General features: G+C 40.8%; 2 protein-coding genes across 2 annotated transcripts in view; one reads left to right on the top strand and one right to left on the bottom strand.

Annotated features, from left to right (window-relative positions):
- The window catches only part of LOC5572022 (protein artichoke), a 253,885-nt gene that overhangs the window by 41,029 nt on the left and 192,149 nt on the right, over positions 1–20,707 (top strand). The gene's annotated exons all lie outside the window — the stretch shown is intronic.
- Positions 3,673–4,989, bottom strand: LOC5572012 (serine protease snake). The gene is made up of 2 exons (XM_001660072.2): positions 4,859–4,989; positions 3,673–4,775 (listed from the first exon to the last, which is right to left on the bottom strand). The coding sequence occupies exons 1-2, from the start codon at positions 4,944–4,946 to the stop codon at positions 4,300–4,302; spliced, it is 564 nt and encodes a 187-aa protein (XP_001660122.1). The 5' UTR covers positions 4,947–4,989; the 3' UTR covers positions 3,673–4,299.

The following is a 20,707-nucleotide window of genomic DNA, read 5'->3' as shown; positions in this document are numbered from 1 at the left end:
AACATTTCTCTTAACACTGCTCACGAGATTTTGGGCGAGGCTTTGCCTATCTCTCATACACAATTTCTTCAAAGCTTCATCGGTTTTGAATGTTTTCCGCTCTTCTTCAACTTCTTCTTCTTCATTATCGCCTAAAACTTTTCGATTGGACGAAGTTCTGATGTATTAGGCGGGATCGCCTCCTTCGGGACCACATTAACGCCCTTCGCTTCGTACCAATCCATTACAGGCTTCACGTAATTAGCGATGACGAAGGCATTTACTACAGTTAACCCTATGCGTGAAGCTCCGGCGAAGCATAGGAAGTCAATTTTCAAATGCATTTAAAAAATTTACAACATAATTTTGTTAAATTCTGTTAAGTTTACGGGGATAAATTTATGATAACCTGTACTGCCCATAACTGCATTACAGTCACATTCGACATTTTTGACAAATTGGAGTTAATACCATGGAGAGTCATCAAATGAAAAATACTTTCGATCAACTTACTGAAATTTGTGAGTTTGTTCTAGAAAATTCGAAAAAAATACCAAGTTGTTTTGTCACATTGGCAATTGTAACCGCACAACAGTCACATTGAGATTATACATGAGCCGCATATCATATGTAGTAGCAATGAAATTCCCATCAGAATTATTTTCTGACTATTCACTAGACCTATTCATTTGTCTGGAAATTTCCCAGTCAACCAATTCTTTGATTTTTATGTCAAAATGAACTTCTGGTCAAAATTTCAGTCATTTTGGAGATAATTTAGGTGTGCTTCAAATCAATTATGTGTTTTTGAGCTAATTTCCAGCTTCAAAAATTCTTAACTATCAAACGGAACTCCAAAAATGATTGAAAATACCTCTACATAGTAGTTGATTCAATTCTACGAACTTTTGTCGAACACACTTTTATGATTGGAGCAAGTTTTAACACAGTTTGGTTGAGATTTGTGCTTCAAGGTTCTTGAAAATTACTATTTTTAGGGAGTGTTCTCTCTGAAAAACACACCTGTATGAAAATTTCGGATTTTTAATTTCCAGAACATGATGACTATACATATCTTAAACTCCATCCCGATTTAAGTTACAATTTATCTTACGAAAATAAATTATAAAAAATAAAAAAATAAGAAGCACTTTTATAGATCCGCTGTGGGTAAGCCACAGCGTGAGTTTTTTTTTTTTTTTTAATATTTTTTTTTTATTAGCACTCCGTGCTCGTGGCCACTACTGTGCCGGACTCAGTTGATCTGTAGCTTCTTTATCGATACAGATCTATTTTCAACTTATCTATACAGGTCGGACTCGATTATCCGGAGTATCAATTTTTTGTTCGCTCCGGATAATCGAATCCTCCGGATAATCGATACATTAAGAAAAAAATTGAAATCTTCGATAAAAGAACATTAATATTATCTTTTTTCGATGTGTTATCTATATGATGCGGTGGCGTAGCCAGAAATTATTTCTAGGAACAGTAGGGGTCTTTACAAGAAAAAACAATTTTTTATCAGCATACACAAAAAAACACTTGTTCAAACCCTACTATTCTTAAATACGTTTAAAACTGCGAAACCATTCATATTGTATAATGCAATACCATATTATCTCAGATTTATGCATAAGAATTGAAAAACATGAACATCAAAAAACAAATTCCGGATAATCGAGTCTAAAATTCCGGATAATCGAATCCCGGATAATCGAGTCCCCGGATAATCGAGTCTCCGGATAATCGAGTCCGACCTGTATTTACATCTAGTTTCACTCTCTCCTACTCTTTTACTCTCACAGCGAGCAGGTAGGAGAGAGCTCTGCTATTAGTGAGGCTAGCTGCCTGCGAAGAGGGTCAGTTTGTCTCAGTCACCATCTGATACTGACGGAGGATGGATGTGTTCCCCAAAGCACAGTCCTCCGTGAGGCGTCTTCTGGTGGCTGGACGGGTTTTTTTGAGGAGGGGCTGGGAATCGAACCTATGACCTTCCGCTTATGAAGCGAAAGCGTAACCTCAAGGCTACAGACCCTCCTTCACCGTGAGCTTTGGCGGGTGTAAAAAATGAACACGTTAGCACTGCTTTTTTTAGTCGATGATGATGATTGTTTTCAAATCGTTCAGAATCGTCAATGAAATGCGATCCAAACAATCATCACTCGGAAAGAAAAAGCAATGCTAACTTGTTGATTTCATTCGTTTTCGGTACATGTGTCATGCATGATTTAACTATCATCAGGTTGCGATGCGGCGTTCGATCTTTGGGCATTTATTGTAATTTATTGCCTTAAGCAACATGTAAGCTGTTAATGGTTAATGAATTCATAGATTTATTTTGTTCGATTCCTGTTGACTAGGTTCTGAAAAACTAATATCAATATGTGTTTTTTTTCTACCATATATATTCAGAAAACTGTGATTTTTGGATACTGTGGAGAACAAATCATGGTCAAACAATGTTTAAACTAAATTTAATCTAATTTGCGTGTTCGACAAACTTGAACAGAATAGAATTAGCTTTCAAAAAGTGGTAATATCAAATGGTTTTGATTTTCCACATGCTAGTTATGATTTTTCAAACCTTGAAATTAGCCCTAAAACACATTTTTAACTTGAAGCATACTGGAATCTTTATCAAATTAGCTGAAAATTTGACCAGACATTGTTCTAAGTATGAGAATTCAGGATACTGCTTGACCGGTAGATTACCAGACATTTTTTCAAATATGAACAGGTCTACTATTCACCCAGCATGTGATATGAGTTGTACAACATTTCAGCCTTAAAGAACCAGTTTTCAGTACTTGGTAATTTTAAGAAATTTTAGTTTCCTCCCATACTGCCATACAACGCAAACATGGTATTCCATTTACTCAATGCCTACTTTTGTCGAATGTTACAAATATGCAGTTATGGGCAGTATAGAATCCACAGAATATTAAGGAAAAAAACATAAAAAACAAAATAATGTGCCTAAAATGTAGCCCATCAAAAGTTTATCAACATGTACTGAAAAGATTTTAAATAGCTATCGTAATTAATTTTATATAACCATTTGAAATTTCACTTCCTATACCTTGCCGGGTAACATTTTCGACGCTTCACGCCCAGAGTAAACTTTTTCCAGATGGCAGCACCGTACCTTCGTTAAAGCGAATGGCACAAAGCGAGATCCGGCCAGAACAGCGTGGGACCACGGTGAGAGCGGAGGAGGGCAGCAAGCGCTTCTGCAAGAATTCCTCTCGATAAATCTGCCCGTTTATGGTGCCGGTTGTAACGAACGGCTTGCGTACCGTCCGCACTCGCAGATCGCCTGCTACAACGGGTACATCTTCGCGAATTTGTCCATCGCTTCCACTCGATGGTCTTCGTCTCCTGGAACATCTTCACAACGCGGGACATGGTGGAATGGTGGATTCCAAGCCTTTTTCCGATCTATCAGTGCGACTGACCAGGATTATCAATCACCGCGCCCATGATTTGCTGGCGTAGCTCTTCTTGTTTCGAATGTAATTTGAAAACTACTTGACAGATCGCGAACACTCTAAACTAGTATTACCCAAAATTTCACTGATTTAGAAATTGGGTACTACTTCTAGTACTGCAAAAGGTATCCAAGTCTGACAGATCGCAGTACACTTTTCACGGCACTCTAGATTTTGCTATATTACCTTATGTGCCATAAAATTTTGGGAAACTGCAAGTCTTTATTTTTTATTTGCCGTTACTGAGTTCCACAATATGTATTCAGAGACAAGTTATAATTAGAAATGGATTCAAAATTCAACAATCTTTGTTTTGCAAAATAAAAATAACCCAACGATTACTCCAGACAAACTACAGCATTTCTTCTAATATAAAAATTATAGCTTGGGTACTGTTAGCTACACTTCAAATAAAGCTTCATATTGTATTTTAAGAGAATCCTCCCAATATTAATCGAATCTTGAGAAAAATATATTGTCGATAGGTACCCTCTGTTGCAAAATGATAGCATTTAATTCACAACTGTTGTACAAAGTACAGCAGAACGACAGTTCGATGATTTATCAAAATTTAATCGTGCGTTTTATACTAAACTATATCCTACACTGCTCATGCTCGCAAGAATGGCGTAAGCGCCACTGTCGTTTTCGACGTATTGAAAAAAAAAAACAGTATTTTGTACAACTTTGGCGATCTACAGCTCAAAATTGTGACGTTCTTGAAATGGCATCAGATTCATCAAACCCAAATTTACACTAGAGACACATTTGATCCTTAAGACACGCAAAAGCTGTAGTTTTGTGTGTTCTCCGAGCCTTGGCACCGCAGTTACTCACCCCGACCGAATCCCGTGGTCACAAGCGAAGTGAAGTTCATTTGAAGTGAATCCCACAAACAAACCGGACGAATACTTTCCGAGAAGCTTACGGGCTCATCCAGCCGAACCAGACCGATATCATTGTAGGCCAAACGTTCGTTATAGTTCGGATGGGTGATGACTTCCGACACCTCATAATCTGTAGCGTCAGGATTTTTCCAGTAGTCCAAATCCATCGCCCCCAAACGGACAATATCCGGTTTCTTCTGCTGGAACGATGTGCTGCGGGCAGTAGTTAAAATGTAGTGTTCGCTGATTAAATTACCAAATCCAAGGAAGTTGTAGTCGTCGTGATCGTTTTCCATTTTCCAGCCAATGTCGGGATCATTTTCCGTTTTCCACCCAATGAAGGCGATGTGCGGATATTCTCCCCTTAGGCAATTGTCTAACTCGTTTGATTTTGCCCGGTGGTGGTAGTCTTGACATTCTGTTTGGGAATTAATCGATTGATTAGTGAGATTACAGAACCCGGGAAGGCTAGATAGAGTGCGATCTAGGCTCAGGACTTACTTGCTTGAGCGATTCTCTGATTGCTCCCGGCTTGAACCCATGCAACGAGTACGAACACCAAAAGCAACGAACTGATTGTGAGACGCATTGCTGGAGAACGAAGTAGCGAATGCCGTACCAGAAACGAGAGCGATGGCTTTTTAAATCAAAGCTGCGCGATGCTGCTTGATCGTTTCAAGTTTGTTTAATAAACTTCATCAATTTGTTGCGATATTATAACTCTTACCGGTTCTAGGGAGAATTCCATTGCAATAACAGGTTTATCCATCGCGTGAATACTACACCTCTGAATATTGAAAGTAATTTGAAATTGAAATTGTATAAGACCTACGACCGTCGTCAAGGTGGATGAAATGACAAAACATTAAGTGGATATTTTTAGTTATTTTATGGAATAACAAGTGAGAAATTTTCATAGTATTTGTTGTACATATAATAAGAAAATATATCTAGAAAATAAACGCGAACAAAAGGAAAAGTGAATCTCTAAAATCATACCTTCCTTCAAACAAAGGGGGTTTCAAAACTATCGTTAAACGTGGAGAAAACGAAGCAAGTGCGTTTCTCCGGGATGTTTGCTTTCTGCCAAGGGTGAAATGGATAATGTTGAAAACTCTGTTCGTTAGTCCACTTAAACGCACTGAATTTAGCCGTCGGATCACGCTAGAGAACATGCAACACCCGCGAACGTACTTTGACGAACGGAACGTAATTTATTGGTCTTAATTTGCTTTCACAAGATTACAAATTGCACTCGCGACATGTGATTGAATAACGGACTGTATCGTTTGGTGGTTTATTTGAGACTGATAGCATACAAATTTCTGACCTTACTACTGACCGGCTGCGATGTTTTTCACTGTCCGATCGTTATCTCTGGTCGCGCCTATCGGCGATCGTGAAGCGATCGGTATAGCATGAAATAGGTTCACATTTTGCTTGGGGAAAAGTAGAGCAGCTATATCTTCTTACTCGGACACTAATGGTTAATTTAGTGATCTTGTAGTAGTAGTGGTTGAAATGCAAAATCTAGTTATCTACTATATGATCTGTATCGCATCAGCGCAATACAGCGGGCGATCGGCGCAAACATACCGGCCGCCTTGAAATGACCTAATTTCAACAAACTAATAGCTAATTATATTCTAGTGCGTTGACAGAAATAAAGATATCTATACATAAGGTTTGCTGGTTACTTTCTAGAATCAGTTATCGACTACTGGTGTGGGATTTTATGTTACTGCTGATCTTCGTCGTCTCGTCATTTTTCGTATTCGGCTAGGCATGCGTAGTATCTATTGATCAATCGTGAGGACCGTCCACGGATTTCTCCACGACTCGTCTCCGGTGGGACACTTCGGCCTCGGCTGAGGGATCCTCGATAGGTAGCTATGAAACAGATGAGAGGCGATTTTTTAACAATAAAATAGAAATATAGAATGACTTCCCTGGGTTGCGGAGGCCGTCCGCCTCCGCAGGCGCCAAGGCGCCGTCGACACCCCTGCTGACTTGTCCCGAGTGTAGGAATGTTGCTCATGGCACTGGCGTTTGTCGCATGATGCTCGATGCGAACCGAAGGAAACCCAGCTCTAGTCATCTCGGGCTCACTGCAGACGTAGGGGTTCGTCGGATTAATCCAGTAGCGATGATCTTCTCCACAAAACCCTGCTGATCAAACGGAATGGTGTTTGATTGCACGAATGAATGAACAAAATACAGAACACGTAACTTTGTGTGGGGATTCCTCAACCCCCACGAAATACTTGACGCAACAACTTCTTCGGTGAGCATTACAGGAATTGAGTTGATGTTTGTTTAGTTGATGAACTTCTCGGATGGACAGAAATCGATGGATTGGCATACGGAAATTCACGAAATCGGGTGGACGGCTCCGGCCGCCGTGGATGAACTATGGAGGACAGAACATTCCCTGAGCTTTTTGATCGTAATGTAAAAAACAAAAACTTAACTGGAACGCGGAGACCCGAAGGCCTCCGCAGCGCCCGGACGGCGCTTGATGGAAAAGGATTTAATCCTCTTCGCGCGTTGCAGATCGCGCTCCTTCGTTGTCCTGTATTGGCAGGACACAAACCTTGGATATTGCTCGCAGAAAGTCTCCGTCCTTCGTACGGACTTTGACGACACGAATGTTGCCGTCCTTCCCTGGGTGAATCTCGGTGACTCTACCCATCCGCCACCTCAGAGGCGGCACGTTGTCGTCGCAGAGCAGCACCATGACGCCGACGAAAAGATTATTCCGCTGTCTGGTCCATTTCGTACGAGCGTGTAAGTTCGACAAATACTGGGTTGACCAGCGATTCCAAATGCGTTGGAGGAAGTACTGCACGCGCTGCCATTTCGAAAGCCTCGATTCGTTGATGTCTAGCAGAGATGGTTCCGGCATTGCTGTAAGTGGCCTACCCACCAGAAAGTGCCCGGGGGTTAGGAATTCCAGGTCATCAGCATCGCTTGAAAGTGGCGTAATTGGCCTCGAATTGAGGCATGCTTCAATTTGGGCCACAAGAGTGGCCATCTCATCCGATACGAGAACTGTGTTGCCTAGGGTACGCTTTAGGTGTTCCTTCATCGACTTCACGGCGGCCTCCCAAAGGCCTCCGAAGTTGGGTGACTTCGCAGGGATGAACTTGAAGTTGATGTTCTCCCAAGATGTCTCCTCAGTAACCGCCTTGATGAAATCTTGATTGTTGAACAATTTACGAAGCTCATCTATTTCACGTCGTGCTCCAACGAAATTTGTTGCGTTGTCGCACATCAGAATTTCGGGTCGACCTCGGCGAGAGACGAACCTTCTCAATGCCGCAATGAAGGCTTGAGTCGTGAGGTCTCCAACCACTTCCAAATGAACAGCCTTCACAGCAAGGCACACAAATACTGCGACGAAACATTTTATTGGACCGCCCTTGCGATAGGGATACTGAATATAAAACGGACCACAGTAGTCCACTCCTACGCGCATGAAAGGTGGAGCTGGAGTGACACGTTCTGCTGGTAAGTCCGCCATGAGTTGCTCGTGAGCCGTCGGTCGTGCGCGAAAACATCTGACGCAACGATGAATGACCTTCCGAGCCAGGTTACGTGCTGACAATGGCCAATACTTTTCCCGCATACTGGCCACCAGGAGTTGCTGTCCAGCATGCAGATTCTTCTGATGATAGTGAACGGCGATAAGGATCGATAGTGGGTGATGATTGTCTAGGATGACAGGATGCTTCCGCCCTGCTGAAATGTTGGCATTCTGCAATCGGCCACCGACCAGGAGGATTCCATTTACTATGCGTGGAGTTAGCTTCCTCAGTCTTGACGTTGACTTAACTTCGCCAGTTCTGCGCAGCGCTTCAAGATCTTCTGGGAAGCTCTCTTGTTGCGCTAGTGAGATAAGCTGATGCAAGGCTTCTGCTCGTTCCTCGTGCGTTACGAAGCCAATTCTACGATCGCTAGTGTTTCTACAGTTGTACGTGACTCTCCGAATAAGGGACACAGTGCGAACTAGATCTTGAAGTGAGGATCGTAGACCAAAGATCGGGCTGGGTTCGACAACTTGAGCTGGAGCTGATACCGTTGTTCTTTCTTCGAGTAACGCAGGATCTAAATCGTCAGAGTTGATGGTTGCAGTTTTTGGCCAGGAAGCTTTGTCCAAGCACAGCCAAGGTGGTCCTTGCCACCACATTCCGTAATCTTTCAGCTGATCTGGAGCCATTCCCCTTGACAGAACGTCCGCAGGATTGTCTAGTCCCGCGATATGATTCCAGATACCTCCACGGGTGATGTGCTGGATCTCGGATACTCTATTGGCCACGAACATAGCCCAGCGCGATGGAACAGCAGCAATCCAGCATTTGACGATCATTGAGTCAGTCCAAAAATACGGTTGTGCCGTGATCTTTATGCTTTGGACGACCTTTTCATATAAATGTGCACCTGTGAGTGCAGACGATAGTTCTAAGCGAGGAATAGATGTTTGTTTTCGCTTCTTTTCTAGGTCTTCGAGTGGAGCCACTCGGGATTTTGCTGTCAGCAGTGCTGATGTAACCTTCCCGTCGAACGATGTGCATCGCAGATAAATGCAGGCACCATACGCCTTCTTGGACGCATCACAGAACATGTGGAGTTCGGCGGATATTGTGTCGCTTCCAAAAGCAATCCAACGAGGGACTTGGAGATGAGTGAGGCCTTCTAAACTTTCTCGAAATTCTCTCCACCAAGTTTGAAGCTCGTCCGGTAGAGTATCGTTCCAGGAACACTTTGTTCTCCAAAGGTCCTGGAGAAAAACCTTGGCTGGAACTAAGCTAGGTCCAACCAGACCAAGTGGATCGAAGAGCTTCGCGAAATCGGACAGAATAATTCTCTTAGTAATCTCAGTAGCAGTGTTCCACTGAGGTACAGTGAACCGGAAAATGTCCAATCGAGGTTCCCATTTGATTCCAAGGGTCTTGACGGTGGGGGTTGAGAGTTCGAGATCTAATGACGAACGTTCATCTCGTAAGTAAGGCGGGATCTGATCCAGCACTTCTCGAGAATTGGAGCTCCATTTCCTCAGCGTAAGTCCGGCCGTTCCCAGAACGTGAATCAGGTCTCTTGAAAGCTGCCCTGCTTCCTCAACGCTGTCGACGCTCTTCAGCATATCGTCCACATAAAAATCATAGATAATTGTCTCCGTGGCAGCAGGAAAGTTAGCCTTTTCATCCTCCGCCAACTTCTTCAGGCAGCGCGTTGCTAGGTACGGCGCAGATGACGTGCCGTAGGTGACGGTAGTCAGCACAAAAAATCGAATTGGTTTTGTAGATTCTTCTCTCCACAATATACATTGCAAGGGATGGTCCAGAGGGTGCATATTAATCATCCTATACATCTTCTCGATGTCGGCTGTCATCGCGTACTTCCGCAGGCGAAAACGTAATGTGATTGAGGTGAGATCCTCCTGGACTACAGGACCCACCATTAACGCTTCCTTCAATGAAACTCCAGAGGAACTCAAGCATGACGCATCGAACACGACACGCAATTTAGTAGTCGTGCTGTCGGGCTTGAACACCGCATGATGTGGTAAAAAGTACGTGATTGGAAAAGTGCTCAACTCTCTTGGTGAAACCTCGCGCATGTGCTGCATCCGGAGGTACTCGTCGATGAACTCGATGTACATTTTCTTCACGGCTGGATCCATGTCCAATCTTCTTTCGAGTGCCAAGAATCGACGAGTGGCGATGGCTTGCGTATCTCCCAGACGCTCAACCAGAAACTGTTTCTTCGGCAACTGGACGATGAATCGGCCGCTTGGATCTCTTTTCGTCGTTTTCTCAAAATGCGTTTCACATGCTGATTCCTCCAAAGACAGCGTGCTAGTGGTGCGACACGATTCCAGCTCAAAGAACCGCGCCAACTCTTCTTCAATTCTTTCGGTTGCGCATGCTGACACGGATGGCAGGGTGATTGAATCATTCGGAATTCCACCGGACACGATCCAGCCCAGCAGCGTGTTCTGCAGTACCGGACCGGAATCGCCTAGCTTGATTTGACGTTCGGCGATCATCAGCTCTAGATAAACTTCAGCTCCAATTATCAGATCCACTGCTCCAGATTCGTGGAATGTTGGATCGGCCAAAATCAACTCCTTCGGGACGTTCCAGGATCGAATATCGATGCTTCTTGTTGGGAGATCGACAGTTACTCGAGGCAAAACGTGAAATTTAAGGTTTGTCACGTATTTTGAAACGAGCGAATGAACTTCAGCGAAAACTGCTTTAGTGGATGCAGTTCGCGCCCCACCGATACCAGCGATCGGTAGGTGCTCACGAGTTCGTTTGAACTTGAGCTTTTGAGAGATGGCTTCAGACATGTAGCATCGCTGAGACCCAGAGTCCAGCAACGCACGAGCGAGTATGGTGTTACCGAACTGATCGCAAAGGCTTACGACAGCGGTAGAGAGCAAAACAGTGTGTGGAACATGGCGTGTTGTTGAGAGAGGTGCAGTGTGGTAACTTGTACTGGGGCAGTCTGTGGCGGAAGTGTGTGAATGAGCATTACTTGAATTGGTGGAGTTTTGTGGATCTGTGCGTCCACTTTGTGTAGGCTGAGTGTTTGTTGAGTGACCGTTTGGTGTTGGCTTAGCTTGTGGTGGTTGCGAGTTCTGTCCTTGTGGTTTCTTTATCGATTGATTCCCATTTGACTGTCCAGATTTTGTTGATGAATTTGCGGTGGTCGACGAGTTCGCGTGAAGCAACGAGTGGTGACGTTGACCACAGTGGAAACACGATCCTCGAGTGCAAAAACGAGCAATGTGTCCCGAGGACAGGCAATTCAAGCAAAGCGAGTGTTTCTTCACGGCATCAACCCTTTCCGCAATTCGCATTTTGGAAAACTTTGCACACTTAAAGGCGGAGTGAGCAGATTCTCCGCAAAATGGACAGCAAGTTGTTGATTGGACACCAGCATGACTTATCGACGGTCGTACAGGTTTCCTCGATTCAGCTTGGAACTGCTTTCCAGGAGTGATAGACTGCAGCACCGAACAGTGACTCTTCAAAAACTTAATCAGGTCCTTATACTTGGGAACTTCTTTAGAGTTGTAATGCGACTCCCATTGCCTTAATGTTGTGGGATGCAGACGCTTGCAAAGCATGTACTGCAACAGCGTGCTCCAACCTTCCGTGTCTTCACCAATCTTGGTGAGCATCTGAAGGTTTTTCTCAAAACCGTTCACTAGCCTACTCAACGATTCGAAATTTTCTTGTCGAAGAGACTCGAGTGCAAATAACGAATCCAAATACGTCATTACCAGCAGCTTCTTATTCTCGAATGCATTTTCCAATGCCTCCCACGCAATGGCATAATTGACAGCAGACATCTCGATCGATGCGATCTCTTGCAGTGCGTCGCCCGTGAGAGAGGTTCTGAGATAAGTGAATTTATCCATGTCGGAAAGGCAATTGTCGTTGTGGATTAAGTTCTTGTAGGTGTCACGGAATGTAACCCAATCCGACATCCTTCCGCTAAAGGTAGGCAGTTTTAGCTCGGGTAGCTTAACCTTAGACTGCGGCACAGCTGCATTTTGGTGCAGCTGACCCTGCTGCACGCAGCTTGGACCAGCCTGAAGTAAATTGAAAAAGGCTTTCTTCAGCTGGTAAACTTCGTTCTCGAAATCCTTAATTATTCTCGCATTATCACGATCGTGCTGTTTCTGCAACCTGATGTGACGTTGCAGCTTGGCCTCCTCTGACTCCTCGGTATCAGTGGAAATATCACCATCTCCAACATCTTCGGTCAGCATCTCGATCCTCAGTCGCACACCAACAAATTTCTCCCATATTTCATCCAGTTTGGCGATGCGGAGATCGACGTCATGTCTGTCGGCCCCTGCTTGATGGGCATGAGCAAACTCCTTCATGTTCTCCAGAGAAATCCGCAAAGAACGTTCCTGCTTACACAGCAGTCGGTAATCATCATTCACTGACATAATCGAACACTATTATATCACACTTGCACTTCACTCGAACGCGACACTCGGATCGACCACGCGGTTTGACTGGACAATGGGGGTTTTGACTGGGGAAAGGACAATGCAAACCAACCTACGAAGCGGACAAACCAATGGAGACGGCGGACTGGTCAGGGCTCAACTCAGCAAAAAATGTTGGACGACACAATTTGATCATGCAAGCAATTAAAGAATCTTTTTATTTAATCTCACTCAATTTCAATTTATGTTGGCTCAATTGAATTTCCGTCAGCACGGTCTCACATGCAACTAAGATCCGCGCCACAGACAAACCTGCCCACAGTACTTATCCTGGTGTTTGGCAAATCCGTCCGGTGTCGCCTGGAAGTTCCGAAGACGGTTTCGATCCGTAGCAGCTCTCCAACGGGTAAAGATGGACGATGGCAGCAGCACACTCAATATTGAGGACGTCCGTGTCCTATTGTTCTCTCTCGTAGAGAACAATCAGCGACCACGTGGCGGGTCAGAAGGCACCTTTTTCCACTGCACTTGTGCGATTCCCGACGATCCGGTTCGATTCGGACCAAAAATGTTCGTTGGTCCACTTAAACGCACTGAATTTAGCCGTCGGATCACGCTAGAGAACATGCAACACCCGCGAACGTACTTTGACGAACGGAACGTAATTTATTGGTCTTAATTTGCTTTCACAAGATTACAAATTGCACTCGCGACATGTGATTGAATAACGGACTGTATCGTTTGGTGGTTTATTTGAGACTGATAGCATACAAATTTCTGACCTTACTACTGACCAGTGTTGCCACATTTATATCTGTACCGAAGGCTCAAAAATCTTTTTTATCTGTACCAGAGATTCCAAAAATCTGTAACCAAAATCTGTACCACATCCAACATAAATTGATGAAATAACCCTCAAAATCCTAACGAATATGGATATTTACCATTTTATTATTGCAATAATTTTACTTATTATAATAATATTATTAAATTCTATGAAAATAGTATTTTTCAATAAAAGTTTCGTGGGAATTAATCCCAAATTTCACGCATCTTTTGGATTTTGTGATACAAAAATCGTCAGTTCCAAAAATCTGTACCAATCTGTACTTTTTCGTGAAAATCTGTAATCTGTACCGTACAGAATCTGTACCAAAATTTATCAGAAAATCTGTACCTTTCCAGATAAATCTGTACTTGTGGCAACACTGCTACTGACCGGCTGCGATGTTTTTCACTGTCCGATCGTTATCTCTGGTCGCGCCTATCGGCGATCGTGAAGCGATCGGTATAGCATGAAATAGGTTCACATTTTGCTTGGGGAAAAGTAGAGCAGCTATATCTTCTAACTCGGACACTAATGGTTAATTTAGTGATCTTGTAGTAGTAGTGGTTGAAATGCAAAATCTAGTTATCTACTATATGATCTGTATCGCATCAGCGCAATACAGCGGGCGATCGGCGCAAACAAACTCCATTTAAAGATCTATCCATTCGATGCTTTAGACAAGCAGCAAATTGAAGCAGCCTCTAGCCCAGGCTTTTTGATTCAAGTGAGAAAGCAAAGGGTGTCGTCAATCGTGGTCAGCTGCTCCGACTTTGGGGGATTTAGGCAAGAGATGTTAAACTCAAATAGGAGAACCAAGGTTTCCTTCTAAATCACAAAGATTGGAGACTGGCCCCTTTTTTATTGGAGATTTTGCACTTCAGTAGTTGCGATGTTGTATTTTGTGCCACAGAGGCGACAAACCTCGCTAATCGTTCACAGCATCAGCGTGGTGTTTCTGAAGGAGGTCATTTTCCATACATCTAATTTATGAACTTGGATCTCGGCTTCTAGTGCTTCGATTGACCAGTAACTTTTACTGCAGCACAGTCATAACGGGGTTCCTTTGAATCATTTGATAGGTTTAAAATTTTTTAAAGTATGCTACAGAAATTTCGAAATGTTGAAAAGATTTATGAAAAACTTTGTCACAAGGGGCACAACTGCCTGACAGCTAGAACTCCAAACTTTGATTGAGATGCTAGATGGATAGGTTATAGTTTCTAGTATTTTTAGCGAACCAAAACGGTTGGTTTGTCAGAGAGATTGTTGGCAATTTTTCCTTGCAATTTAAAACGAATTCTTGTGAGATGATTTGAAGATTTCTGACGGTTAGACATAAGGCCGATTCAAAGGAGATCTTATAAAACATCATTGACACCTTTGAAACATTTCAATGCGATAATTGATCAGATTATTGCATGTTATTTGGTAAATTACTTAGAAGTTGACTAGTAGTAATACACTTTGTAGCAAATTTTATAAAACAGTCCTGGACCGTAATTTAAGTGTTTCTGTTTGGCGGATTCATGGAGATACTTAAACTAGGTTTAAATTTGTTTGAATTACTCGCTTGACATCCAGGAAATATATATTATTGAGATCCGGGAAATATATACAGTACTGGACAGAATAAAGTACGCATTGGCCGTTTTTCCATACAAAATAGTCAAGTTTGGAGGCTTATATCTCGGTTTCTAGATGTCCGATTGACCTGAAATTTTTACCGCAGCTTGAAAGTAACCTCAAATTTGCTAGGCTAGAAATTCATAGTTTTTCATTAACAAACCTTTATGTTATCGCAAATCTGAAATTTTTATAAAAATGACAAAATTTTTAAATAGAAATAATTTTTAAATGCAAATATTTAGAGCAATATATCCTTCTGCAAAAATTTGCAATTTGATGAGACACACAAGTTTGTAGAACATCATTTTTCGGTAAAACTGATTGTTTTCAAAATATTTTCAAAATAAAATTATGCAATTTTTTACAAATTGTGAGATTTTCAATAATTTAAAAGATTGTGTTTCAAATACAGTGTTGTTCCAATTGAGTAAAAAACATGTTATATCTAGGCTGTGGTGAAAATTTCAGATCAATCGGACCACTAGAAGCTGAGATTCAGATCTCCAAACTTGACCATTTTGTATGGAAAAACGGTCAATGCGTACTTTATTCTGTCCAGTACTGTATTTGCAGCGCATTCTTCAAGCCATCCCTCTTAGAAGATTTCCAATAAATTCATGGTAAGATCTTTGGTAGATGAGTGAATGTGGAGGTATTCATAGCCAGGTGGATTGCTGGAAAGATGTTGTTATGGATTTATACCGAAATTGTTAGCAAGCTTCATAGAACCAATCGAAAGTTTTTTTTTACCGAGATTTTGCTTCTGCTAAAAATTTCTTTTTCTTGAGAATTTCACCAGATTAAGTATTTCTCTAAAGTCATGCGTCATGTTTAGTGCATAATTTCTAAGGCGTTATTAGAAGAGAATGGGTTGGCTATTACACTTTGCTCTTTTGTAGATTTATGGTTATCATGGTTTATATGATTTATGTTCCCCGTAGTTTTGCGCACCCGACTGGAAATAAATAAGTAAACTTATAGTCCGGACAGATTTTTTAAAGATTGCTGAAAACGTTCATGTTCATGTTCATCTTTTAGTCTTTCTAAAAATCTTTCATATCAGTTTGTTCAGAACTCATTCGAAACTCAAACACGATATAATTTGGATTCAAAGTGTTTAGAAAATACCATTGAAAACAATTCATAGACAACATGAATATGTAGTTTGGACGAAAACGATAAAGTTGCAAATGCTTCGCTTAATTCTGTATTAGAGGGATTAGGGACATAATGAACAGCGGGACGAAATGGACACCTACTTAAACTCTGAGAATATGCATATCTCATCAAAAGTTCGTACACGGCATGAAAATTGTATTCCATTTGAAATATTTGACGCAATTTCTCTCCTTACATTTTACTAAAAATATTACCATAAATTTTTCGGAAATGACTGAAAACAATAACATAATAATAAATGCTATTATTTCTTCAATTTAAAATGAGAAAAATTTCTTCAAGCTTCATCAAATTAGTTGAAACGTGATAACATAGAAATATTTTTTTAATACTTAATGATAGCTTGTGGCAAGTCATAAAGTGTCATATTTTACATGTTAACAAATTCGCCATCCATGAACTTCACTGTAATTCGAAAATAAAGACTCACATAAACTACAGAGATAGTCTTCCGATTAGAAAGATTCCCTGAAGTTAGATTATGAAGCAAAGAAAGGCGTCGATTTTGCCCCAAATGAAAGTGTCGATCTTAACCCGAGTGTACATTTATTTTTCAATAGCATTTTCAGCTGTCGAAAAACCAAAAATTAATTTCTTCTTCATGTTGTATCAACGTAATAATAGTAAATGATTATGTAGACGCAGAACAAAAAATGACATTATAAAAATTTCACATACGAAATAGTTAAAGAAGAACAGCGAAATATTGCAACTGCTGTTGCTTCTATGTTATCCAATATGGTTTTGTTATTTATTTTGGCAGTTTATTGGTAGCGTCAGTTGTAATGTCATTCGAAACACAACATTTCACAGGTTAAGATAGAGCGTGGTGGCAATTGCATGAAAATCTGCTCAAAACATGAAAAATCAAAGGGTGTCGAGCTTACTCACAGTGTCGGTTTTACCCTGATTTCCCCTATCAAGAAGTGAAAAAGCAGGTTAGGAACAAACTAGTTGCTCGCAGTAAGGCTAGTTGTGCTGAATTGCTGAAAGCAGTAAACGATCCCTACGTCAAATGTGTTCACCACGCTTGAATGGAGCTTACCAGGCTCCAGAAGAATCCGTAAAGCAACAAAACCAGAAAACTTCTTAGCAAACTTCCCAAAATAACTAAATTTACATATTCTAAAACCAAACATTGATCTTCAACACTTTTCTTGAATGGAGCTTACCAGGCTCCAGAAGAATCTGTGAAGCAACAAAACCAGAAAACTTCTTAGCAACTTCCTACAATGATGAAATTTACATATTCTTAAACCAAACACTTAGTTTGAATACTTTTCTTGGATGGAGCTTACCAGGCTCCAGAAAAATCTGTGAAGCAACAAAACCAGAAAACTTCTTAGCAACTTCCTACAATAATGAAATTTACATATTCTAAAACCAAACACTGATCTTGAATTCTTTTCTTGGATGGAGCTTACCAGGCTCCAGAAGAAACCGTAAAGCAACAAAACCAGAAAACTTCTTATCAAACTTCCTAAAATAACTAAATTTACATATTCTAAAACCAAACATTCATCTTCAACACTTTTCTTGAATGGAGCTTACCAGGCTCCAGAAGAATCTGTGAAGCAACAAAACCAGAAAACTTCTTAGCAACTTCCTACAATAACAAAATTTACATATTCTAAAACCAAACACTGATCTTAAATACTTTTCTTAGATGAAGCTTACCAGGCTCCAAAAGAATCCGTAAAGCAACAAAACCAGAAAACTTCTTAGCAACTTCCTACAATAACAAAATTTGTTGCTTACCAAGCAACACAAAAATACGCGAAGCAACCGAAGCAGAAAACTTCTTACAATAACGAAATTTATATATTCTACAAACCAATAATTTCAAATGCTGTCCTTGAATAATTTTCGTGGATGGAGCTTACCAGGCTCCTGAACAATCAGTGAAACAACAAGAACCAGACAACTTCCGATCTACTTCTCACGATAACGAAATTCACATGTTCTATGGTTTTGAATTCTAAATGCTGATTTAACATAATTATCTTGGATGGAGCTTACCAGGCTCTGCCCACTCGCTCTGCTTTTTTTATTATAATACTCATAAGCATCATACAGGCATCCGCTCATCTGTATTGCTAGCAGTGACCCACTCGCTCTGCTTTTCATTTTAATACTCATAAGCATCGTACAGGTATCCGCTCATCTGTATTGCTAGCAGTAGCCCACTCGTTCTGCATTTCATTTTAATACTCATAAGCATCAAACAGGCATCCGCTCATCTGTACTGCTAGCAGTAGCCCACTCGCTCTGCTTTTTTATTATAATACTCATAAGCATCAAACAGGCATCCGCTCATCTGTATTGTATTGAGCAAACACCATATTGTTATCTTCAATCAATTTGGTGTTCATATTAAAGTTTGGTTTTGCAAACAAGAGGAATAGATAAAAAATAGTCATATATATTGTTGTTGTGAAACAAGTGAATCAATCAAATTCAATACTACAATATTTAGACAAAATGTTTGATTATTTGTTTAGTTTTTGAGAGACGAGTGAATTTTGACAATGAATTCATCTTCATATCATTTTGAGATTATAAGCATATCGTTTACTACTGTTTTTTTTTTGCTGTAAAATCAATGTTTCAAACATCAGTTCACTACTGTATTTCAGCTCTTGCGCTAAGCTTAGCTTAGCTTAGCTTAGCTTAGCTTAGACTGACTACACATATCAATGGTTGCTATTCCGTGATTGACCGAAGTCAGTGAAAATGCACAAAGAATCAACTAGAAGTTCAGCTGGGATTGGCCATAATCTTCTTCAGTGTGCATAATTCAGTGCCTCTATCTATACAAGGTCAATAACGGCGCCGGCCACGTCCTTGAAGTCAGGTGGGATTGAGGGAAGGAATGTTAGTGTGTAACCTTTGCTATTTGGAGACCGTGTTTGCCTCTGCATCTCCACAAAGGTTACTGGGAGGGATGTTTGTTAATGGGGAGGATCGTTGGGTCAAAGGATTCACTTTGATAAGCGATTAGACCATGATAAACAATGATTTGTGAGATATATACATGCTTATACGTAAATATAATTGTTCATATAATTTCTATGTAGAGGAAAATTATGCCGACACTTGAGGTGACGAACCATTCAAAGTTTGTTGAACAAATACCTAAATGTAACATTCCTACAGCTGTCAGTACGAAAGCGTGTGTTATTATATTTTACTCGTTTGAAAAGAAACAAAAGACTCAATTGGTGAACACTCTTATTCTTATGCCGACACTTACAGTGGCGAACCATCCAAAGTTTGTTGAATAAAGTGAACCTTTCGCAAGTCTACACTTGTAGTGTCGAACCATTCAAAGTTTTTTTAATTACAAAAATAAAGGTATATAAGGGGTGTTCTGAAAAAAAAAAAAAATTTAAACATAAATAAATCATGAATCAGAGTTTGTGTCGACACTCACAGTGACGAACCATCCATAGTTTGTTGAAACATCATATTTACATCACACCATTGTAACGATTAAATGTGCAGTCATACATATTTTATAGATTAGAAATAGTAGCATGAAACGAGCTCACCAATTGATCCGTTATCCTTGACTGAGCAGCCACAATCCACTTTCAGCTTCACTCGTTTGCTCGGCTAGCACGCAGAAAAAAAAAAAAAAAAATAGGCGCGCGACCCGAAAAAAAAAAAACACGGACGACAGCTCGGGCTTTCTTGACGCACTGCCCAGGAGCAAGCGTCAAGGTCGTCGAAAGATCAAAAAGAACGACTGTATTTCAGCTCTTGCGCTAAGCAATATTAAGTAAAATTCGTGGAGGGCAACTCCGCCTCGCAACAAGCTTGTATTTTTTTCGTTTCTGCTTGGAGGGGGGGAAGGGGAGTGGTTGTGCATTTTGCATTTTGTCGTCCTCCAAAACCGACGACGCACGGATTACCGCGTTTCGCTTGGCACTTTATTCAAACAATTTTCACGATCATTCATCATTTATTGTTTCAATTTTCATGCATACAATCCACATAAGAAGTAAATTCAAAGCTCACATTTGCAATAATAGCCGCCATCTATACGCTTCAATTTGCTGTTTCCATGAGTTTTAACCATTGTTTGACTAACAAAGTTTACCAACACCATAATTTTCACCAGCACTTCACATATCACAAATGAATCGATTTAAATACACGTCTACCGACTGCGCCATGTCGTATTCCTTCTTTCAAATAAAACTATTGTAACTTTTTTCAAATACAAAATAAACAATTTATTCACAGCGCACCCGAAAACAAACCGTCCGCGTCAATATTTGCTAATAGACTGAAGAACTCTCGCTGCGAACGCGATGCCGAATACTTTCCCTCTCTTTTGCTCCTTCGATTCGTCGTTACCGTCGTTCCATTTGCCGCCACCAGTTGTAGTCAGTGTTGCCACAAGTACAGATTTATCTGGAAAGGTACAGATTTTCTGATAAATTTTGGTACAGATTCTGTACGGTACATATTACAGATTTTCACGAAAAAGTACAGATTGGTACAGATTTTTGGAATTGACGATTTTTGTATCACAAAATCCAAAAGATGCGTGAAATTTGGGATTAATTCCCACGAAACTTTTATTGAAAAATACTATTTTCATAGAATTTAATAATATTATTATAATAAGTAAAATTATTGCAATAATAAAATGGTAAATATCCATATTCGTTAGGATTTTGAGGGTTATTTCATCAATTTATGTTGGATGTGGTACAGATTTTGGTTACAGATT

This window comes from Aedes aegypti, chromosome 1 (assembly GCF_002204515.2).
Source record: "Aedes aegypti strain LVP_AGWG chromosome 1, AaegL5.0 Primary Assembly, whole genome shotgun sequence".
Taxonomy (NCBI): domain Eukaryota; kingdom Metazoa; phylum Arthropoda; class Insecta; order Diptera; family Culicidae; genus Aedes; species Aedes aegypti.
The sequence above is the reverse complement of the archived record's forward strand: the minus strand, read 5'-3'. Positions and strand labels throughout refer to the sequence as shown.

Coding starts and splice junctions, on each gene's coding strand:
- LOC5572012 (XM_001660072.2), bottom strand. CDS start 4,946: ATGCGTCTCACAATCAGTTCGTTGCTTTTGGTGTTCGTACTCGTTGCA. Junction 4,776..4,858: donor TCAGAGAATCGCTCAAGCAA/GTAAGTCCTGAG, acceptor ATTCCCAAACAG/AATGTCAAGACTACCACCAC.